The following is a 9209-nucleotide window of genomic DNA, read 5'->3' on the forward strand; positions in this document are numbered from 1 at the left end:
GTCCTATTTGTGGAGTGCTTTCACTTTTTTTTTGGTAGATGCAATTTTAAAAAGCAAGAGATATTCTCAAAATATTACAAATAATCTCTTCAGGAAGATGTTCTGAAACTACGTGATTCATATCCATTAAAAATTATACCAAGCCAAAATGGCCTTGCTCTAATGGTGAGTCCAATATCCCTCTGTGACTCCACACTGCTAGATTCTTAAAGCCAAATACTTCATCAAAGACAAAACACCATGAAGAATTAATTTTAGAACACATATTTTAAAAAAACATTCTTATTTTACATCCAGACACAATCCCAAAACTGAGCTAGTTAATAGAAATCAAATTATTTATATTAACTTAAGTTACACTGTCTACAAAGCATTTATTCCATAAAAACTCTTGGCACAAATCTAGCAAATAAGAGTTATTGCAGACTGTACACTAGATCTCATTCTCCATAACAAATGAACTTTTTTTCCTCATACTGAAATGCAGAATAGTAGATATTCTATTCTCATAACTTTCACATTTGTGAACTCAGCTTCTTCCAAACAGGAAGTGGTTTATGGAAGAAAGAGGAGCTTTCAGGCCAACTATGCAATTTCCTGAACCTTCAGCAATTAAAACTGAACTTTAGCAGAAAATCCAGGTTTTGGATCCTTTCAGATATAGAAATATTGGGGAATAAGCCCTGACAGACTTCTACACCAATGTTTGCTAAATAAAAAATTCTGATACCCATATGTAGAAAATTCTGAATGTATAAACTTTCTACACAGGGAAGAGCTATTCATCAGACAGAAGCCTGGAAGCAAGAGCTACATTCATATCTTGACTTGATGAATCACAACTTTCTACCACATCTTTTATCTGTAAAACAACTACTACACATTTTGGAGGTCTTTTTTTAAGACCTCTATGATCAGCCACGAGACGACTTGCCCTGTGTCTGCTCTAAAAATCATAACGCTGTTTTCAAAGACCAGAGCTCATCTTTGTACTCTTGGTCAAAGCTCTCATCCTGCTACTGTTCTGTACATAAAATGCGTTCTGTTCCTCACTTCTGAAACAATATAAAACTTACAAAATTTAAAAAAAAAAATCCTATGTAATATGTCCAAAACAAATGTTTCCAAAATAGAAGTCTATAATTAATTGTGAAAATATATGTATGAACAGACTACAGCCTTTGAATGCAATTTGAATTACATTGTGAATGCAAAAGTAAGTGTTCCTCTTCAGTGGAATATTTCGTTACTAACTCAATTATTAACTCAGAAGTTGATATCAGGGTCTTAATTCACCTGGAAGATGCCAGTATCAAATTCCTCTTACAATGCCTTCTTGTTACTTGAAGTCTAAGATTTTACTAGAAAATAAATAGTTTACTAGTACACTGCTGCTTAAATAGTATTGAAAATATAAACCAAACTGTAACTGGGCTTGCCAGATGTGCAGAAAGAACCTTGACAGTCTGGACTGCGTCCAGTCTGGATGTCAGACATCTGGGTTGAAGCTAATCCTGAGCCATTGTAAGCTCTGGTATTATGTTCCCACAGGAAGAGAGTCCTGCAGAGTGGTTCTAGCCAACACCATCAGGCTGCCTGCCTCATGCCAAGCCTGAGGAGACAGAGGTACCATCCAACCTGTGGCACTGTCTCCGAGACAGAACTTAAATTCCTCCAGAGCATATATCCTTCCTGTCTGTACTCAAGTCCAGTCATGTTTCCAAGTCTAAGCATGAATGTGATAATCATATCAGATACTGAAACTGGTAATTGTAAGTGGCAAGATTACCTCAGTGGAACTAAGTCAATTCAGATAGCATAAACACTTAATTGGAGCACAGATTCTCTATACAAATTGCATATTTGCTCCTACAAATACATAAAGAATATCTGCAAACAGTGGTCACAGCTCCTTCAGGTACCACCAGTGAAAATCGTAAGGAGAGTATCACTACTTTTTCCAGTGCCTAGCTGATATCTGATCTCATTTGCACAAATACTATGCTGTTTAAGAAAAGACATTTAAATAACATTTTATTAAGGAACCACAAATTTTAACATAGTTCTACAAGCAGGTAGTGAAAATACATGTGTGCTCAGTAGCTGCAGTCAGACAAGTGATTCAACAAACACTGGAAACACACTGACCCTGCATATGCCCTTCCCATAAGCCTGGCTTAGGTATACCATTTTAAGCCTAACACTATTTTTGCTTGCAAAATGTGTTCTTCCAGTACTAAACTGAAGCGAGCGATCTTGTTGAATCACAGTGATTCAACACTGAAATCACTGTTTTTTTAAGAAGCACTCTAAATTCTGCAGCTAAAAAGTACCTTGGTGATGGCCAGCATATAATTGAAGTTTCAAAAATTCATGCAGCTAGATACTTGTATTGTTTATGTATTCAGTAATGCCTGATTAATAGATAGGGGGAAGTATACTAGTCTATCCAAACCAATATTCTAAGTACAAACTTTGATTTATAATCCACTATTAGAGGAAAACCAAATCTCAGCTGAAAAAGAAGTTTAAAATAATGTCCATTTAAAGTGTTAAAATTTATTAATTTTCATTTTCTTTTTAAGTGTTGCTATTGTCTATTGTATTTTAACAGTTCATAAATTAAACTTCTGCTCCAAAGCATCATAAATATCATTAAGACGTAAGAATGACCAGAAAAGGTATTGACATAATACCATGGATATAAGAAACAAGCTCAACACACCAAGTATGTTACTACAAGGAACATTCCCAAGATTATTATCTAAAACAGATTGTTTGAGGTCCTGCGTTATCCAATCCCACTACAGACTGCCAACTCATGCTAACATATACAAGGTCTGGTTCCAGCAGTTTGACATGCTCAGACAAATCTGTGAATCCACATGGAGTTCCCCCGAATTTGTGAAAAAGAATCTTTTTCTGTCAGGCTGTCCAGCCAGGGCCTTAACCTCCTTCAGATGGGGGACATCCATCAGTTGCAAAAGCAAACTGAATTATGGGGGATAAGTAAGCACATGCCTTTTCCACACAGCACTATAGTTTCACAATTCTTCCACGCTTTGAATCTTTTTAGGCTGCATGGTTTATCCATTTTTAATATAAAGTACTAGTAATGGAAACTTCTGAAAACATGTCAGTGTTGTTCAGTATGTCAACAGCTGGCTATAGCATGATTTTATGACTGAGGGAAAAGATTGCATTAACTTACTGGGCTCTCAAAGACAAAAAAAACCAGTGATCTGGCCTGAGACAGCACATTGTGGAATCTAACAAAAACTTAAGACTAGGATAGGGACAGCTTGTATATAATTTTCTGACTACTAACGTTATACTGCAAAAACATATGAGTACCAAAGATAGCCCTAAAGACACTGATATAGAATTATTTCACATACTGGCAAAAATCCCATAGTATATGTAAATTATATTCTATAAAAGTAGATGTACTCTTTAAAGTAAAATTAGCTTTCAAATGACCAGACTCTTAAGAAAAATATTAGTAACTTCTAAACATTTGTATTTAGTAATATATGAAGCAAAGATTAAGTCTTATGGCAAAGTAATTACTCATTGGAAAAGTAAGCTCATGCTCTTAAGCCACAGTTACCTACCTGTCCTTTCTTTATCATTTCTGTTTGGATGGAGATAATTGCTGTCCAGCACAAACATTAACCAATGCATGAACTTCACATATATAGAAATACTGTGTGTTTTACATTAACCATTTACTTGGGACCACAGTAGCCTAAAACCAGTTCCTACTACTGACATTTTCAGCCCAAAATTGCAAAATCTGCTTCCACACAAGATTTGTTTTAGCACTCAGTTAGGTGTTTCTACACCTGGCAGAGGACAAAGGTGAGTCAGAATGCAAAAAGCTTGGAACCTGCTTGATTTCATAACTGAATGCTCTGGAATTCCTCTGAGATTTGCTCCTCTCAGAGTCAAACTCCATTTCCCTGAGGTGAAGTCCTTCTCTCTTCAGCTAATCTACCACCATTTCTTTTCTTCTTTCCTTCGGTATGAAATGGACAGCTTAGAAAATGCCTCAGTCTGGTTTCCTTGTACGCAACATCCCAGGGCCCTAAAACGCTGCTCATTATAGGCTCTTTCATGATACAGCCAAACCTGCAATCCATCCACAAGTGCAGCATCCACTACAGTAAACATGAGTTTGGAAGCCAGCAAGCCTGCAGACAAGACCTTCAATTTCCTCACATGAATGCTTACTGGATTATAGAGCTTTCCTCACAACTTCAGACAGTTTGCAGCATAATCAGGGCCCAGCAGACGGAAGCTGCTGGACTGAAACTTCAGTAAGTAGCAGCCTGTAATTCTAGGGCACTTGGTAATGAGAAATATAGAAGAAGAGGCTGAAACAAGGAACAATGACAGGAAAATGAACTGACTGTCACTTTTTTAATAACGAAACTGAGAGAAATCCTTCTTCACATTTATCTCAAACGTAAGTGCTCTTCAAAGTAATACAACATACGTTATTTAAATCATGTTCCCACTCTGAATAACTACTAAGAATAATTCAAGACATCAAATAAGGGGAAGAAATTTGACCTATTTGTCAACATTGAAACCTAACAGGACAACTGGAGTAAATACATTGCATACATTTTGTTTGTGAGCAACATTCATTGCTAAATATTACCTACTACCTGCTTCAGAGTCAAAGTTACAATGACAGGCTTTAATACAGATGTTAATCAAGGAATATTAGAATATGATTGGTAGTCACTTACAGACCAGCAATCAAACTAGAAAATACAACAAATGCTTTAAGTACAACACATTCTGAGCTACTGCTAACTCTAAAACAATTAATACTGTATTCAGTATTCACTACCAATTGCTTTATCAAACATATTCTAGCCAGCAGCTGTATAACAAAACATTCATTAGGAGGAATCATCATTTAAAAGCAGCTTTGTGGTGCATTTATCTGAATGGAGTGGTGATGCATTTATCTGAAATCCATACACTGTGATCTGGAAGGCACAGCCAACACTGGATGAGAGAAGAGTTTCTGAACAGTAGAGGATGGTACCAAGTCAAGACTACTGGTGCACCCTCTGCAGGATTCCTGCCTCTGAGAGAGAGCCATGTGTCACCCTGCTGATGTTTCTGGAGCAACACAGGAGCATTACATGCTTGTGACCAAATCTTCCTAAGAGATGCGGTGCACACCTGATACGTGAAGTTCCGAGCAAAGAAGCATGACCATGAAGAACTTGTGTGCCCAAAGACTAGATTAAGGCTGCCTGAACACCTGAAAGACATACACTAGGACTGATGACAACCACAGCCACTGAAAATGATGATTTAACTGGGAAACACTATATTGAAGTTAACTTACAACCACGAAGTTAACATACTGAACATACTGACACCTAGAACCAGCGGCAGCTTCACTCCAGCAAAACGGACAGCCTGAGGGCAAAGGAAAAACATGCTAATGTCACCTCAGGGTGACACAGAAGAATAATATTGAAGAAAAACATATTGAAGTTTCTGCTTCATCATGACATCCTCCATGCTTTTTAGAAGAAGTGTCAAAAGGACCAACAGATGGGCAAAGACAGTAGGAAAATACAGGCTTTTTTTGTGCTTCATGCCACCTTTATTTTCCTAACATGAAAGGAAAACAAGAGTCAGCTAGGGCAAGGGCAGGAGTTCTTGGCTCACTCCCTTAGCCAAGGTCAAAGAGGAACTGAAATGGGATCACCATGGTACTTAGTGCAGTCTCCAAGGGGACCAACTAGTGCATCAATTAGCATGCACCCTCTTTTAAAGAAATGAGTCCTGAAAGAAGGGACTTGGTCTTTATCATACTTTTAGCTCAAAAGAACTCAAGCAAAGGTGGAGTGTACTAGTTTGGAAGCATGAATAGCTGTGACCAGGGAAAAAAAAAAAAAAAAGAAAAAAAAAAAAAAGAAAAAAAAAGGGCAAGCTATTACAATCAAAGCGAAAGCTGTACTAAATTCAGACCTATCTGCTGTAAGTCTACATGAACCAAACTGTAATACTACAGTCAATGGAACATCATTTTAACCCCACTTCTTTGCAAGTGTTCACTTAGAGCTGGAAATCCCCATCAAATATTTTTACTCACAAACACTCTGAAATGTTAAACTAGACTAGTATCAGGCATATCACAAGTAGTTGGGTGTAATGCAACTTATCTAGGTTTGAAAGAGCTGGCTTTTTTTTTTTGAAAGTAACATCCCAAGAGGCATTATTCAATAACCCACCTAAGGACAAATAGGAATTAGTTTAGCAACTGTGTAATCTTTTTTTTCTTAACTTAGCAATTAGTTAGATCTGCATATTCCTAACAATAAGATCGACCAGCATTCTACCATAACAAAAACCAGAATGAGAAACCATAATATACATGTATATTTTTAATAGAGAAAACACTGGCTCTTGATTTAATGTTTCATAGTCATGCCTTTCTATTTTAGTATTTTGTTACTCAACAGTCTGCTTTTTTACTTTATATTCATTTTCTAATTTCTTTTAACATGCATGTACTACTGTCATGTGATCAAAAGATGACCAGTAAGAGATCAGTATAAATTAAGAACTTCTACTTCTAAATGCAAAAGTTTATGATTTGTAAACAAAATCTTTCCCATAAAAAAGTTATATAATTACTTTCTGATGCTGTTACTTGCTAAAGACTTTTCATGTTTTGAATTTATAGCAATGATGATGTCTATACCAAGCAATTCTTCTTTTTATTTACTTAGTTTTTAAACCCAAATACTCAAAGACAATGGGTATTCAGTCCAATCAACATCTCTCTGTAGAAATTCAGTATCCTGGAGTATCCACTGTTTCCTCCTCCCTGCCCCTTGAGCTTGGAAGGCTTTTATAACTGTGAAGATCTCAGCACAGACCTAATCCTGCAACCCTAGCACAGACACTATTAACACTAAAGAGGCTGCTTGCTAGAAGACTACAGAACTGACTTCTCAGGTTTCCTACACCTTCCTGTCTACTTTCTTCCCACTCAAAAACCTGAAAGATATGCCAATTTAATTCTTCTTCCGTAATTAAAAAGGGACAAGCACACTATTCTACTGTAATATGTAATATGGACTTACCAGACCATTGCAGTTGCTTAAGGCCACTTTAGTTGTACTGTGTTGGTCTTGCAAATATCCTGTGTAATGACAGTGGTCTAAGAAATCATGCTTCCATTGCGGTCCATCTTTCCCCCAGTACTCTACTGTAAAATGTCTGGACACCAAATCTGTGTTGAGAGTCAGGTTTAAATGAAAGTGCTTGCCATAGGCAGAAAGTTTAAAAAATAATTTAGATGCTGCCAGTTCTTGGTCATAAGGGTCTGTGCTCCTCCTCCTTCTTGAGGGTTTAGGATTTTTCACAGTAAAGCTGAGGAAGGCTCCATTTTGATCAACCCTTATTGGGATTGTTAGTTGGTAGTGTTCAAGGTAAGACAGGAATTCCTCTTTGTAATCAATCACAAGGTAAGACAGTCCAGGGAGTGGGCATAGAAGAGAAGAAAATATAACAGGAAACAACAAGTAGTAGCATAAACATAGACCATTTTTGGGTAAATTTCATCACTCTCATGAGTAAAAGTCACCTTCAGATAAATGCATGATGCAGCATTTTACAAAGTAAAGTAACATTATTTTCTTTCTTCGTAAGTCAAGAAAATGTGTTTGGTTTCCTACCAATTTGCTTATCACTGGAAATATTAAAGTTTTTCAATACCTATCTTTTCCTATTTACCAAAAATATGTAAATAATTGGGGTTAACTTAATAAGGGCATATTTTTCCCAGTGATACCAAAGACAAAAGCTATAAAATCCACTTGAAAGAATACAAACAGTAGTAATGAAAAGGATTATGTTGTAAAAACAAGATTAGATTCTTACTTCCTAGTCTAAAAGCATGTTAATTTTATCATGGCAAGTCTTTCAAATATTATCAAGTACATTTTACAAGATTTAATTTGCAAGGCTTTCCTACAGTTAAAAGTAGACAGAGAGAAATTAGAACAAGGAAATTTAATCTGTATGACAATTAATCATGATAAAGCTAAGAGCAGAGCCCAGATGAGCTCATGAATTATATAAACAACGTTTAGAAAATATTACACAAATACAATAGAAAAATAAATGCGTCTTGCCAGCTACAGAGATCAGAGCCCTACCTTGAGAACTGTATGAAAGCCTGTTGTTACTGTGAAATTCCGATGAAACCATGACTAGGCTCAAAATCCATGTCCACGTCTTCCAAAAAATTTCCATAATTTAGAAAAAACAGAAAGTCCTTTTTTTCTTTCTCCTTGGAGAGCTACCTGTGTGCTATAGAGTTAACTTCACTCCAGAATCGCACCATAACAGGTATATTTATTTTACACTACTTTCAAATTAACTATAGGATGTTCCACTTTCTGGACAGGTACCTTCTTCTATAGCTGCAGTCATGTTCTCAATTCAAAGCAAGTACTTGTAAGATTCCTTAAGATATGAGACAGATGTTAGATTGGATAGTTACTGAACTTGAGCCGTTTCTTCTCCTGAAAAACAGAAGAATATGAGTCAAGGCAAAATCTTTCTATTAAAACTGATGTATGCTGCAAATACTAACCCATTATAGTGAACTACACAGGGCAACAGTTTGAGGTAATATACAGTTACAATTTTATGGTCACATCCAAGGTCACAATCTTACAAAAAGGAAAAAAAAAAAAAAAAAAAAAAAAAAAAAAAAAAAAAAAAAAAAAAAAAAAAACCACCAGAAAAAGAGTTACCATTAACCTTGAAAAGCAGATCCATGCAGCTTATGATGCACTTATCAACTTCGTGTTATTTTTATGAATTCTTATACCTATTTAGTGTTTCTTGTAGCTCAAATATTGTGTTCAGACTTGTTCCATTTATAATCAATGCTATGTACTCATTGATTTCAACTGTTAATAACACGTCCCAATATACGGGTAGATAAAGGAAGAACCTGGGAAGGAATCCAGAGTACAGTTATCTGATCTTTCTGAAGCATGTATTTTGTTATTACTCGGGCCAGGGTTCTGCTTATGCAGGCAGAATTCCCATTCACTTAAATGGGAATGCTGCATATTAGAATACTAAGGAACAAATTTCACTATCTAAAGGCTATTCATCACACACATTCTAGTATTTCAAACATTTGTTGTCAT

At 36.1% G+C, this 9209-nt stretch overlaps 1 protein-coding gene across 1 annotated transcript in view; it reads right to left on the reverse strand.

Annotated features, from left to right (window-relative positions):
- The window catches only part of ADAMTS6 (ADAM metallopeptidase with thrombospondin type 1 motif 6), a 138848-nt gene extending 130116 nt beyond the window's left edge, over positions 1-8732 (reverse strand). The window contains exons 1-2 of the mRNA XM_066339996.1: positions 8202-8732; positions 7125-7489 (exon numbers count right to left, since the gene is read on the reverse strand). Coding sequence (XP_066196093.1) covers positions 7125-7489; positions 8202-8298 — 462 coding nt within the window. The 5' untranslated portion in view covers positions 8299-8732. The remainder of the gene's footprint in view (positions 1-7124; positions 7490-8201) is intronic.
- Positions 8733-9209: the final 477 nt, after the last annotated feature.

Source organism: Sylvia atricapilla, chromosome Z (assembly GCF_009819655.1).
Source record: "Sylvia atricapilla isolate bSylAtr1 chromosome Z, bSylAtr1.pri, whole genome shotgun sequence".
In the NCBI taxonomy this organism is placed as follows: Eukaryota; Metazoa; Chordata; class Aves; order Passeriformes; family Sylviidae; genus Sylvia; species Sylvia atricapilla.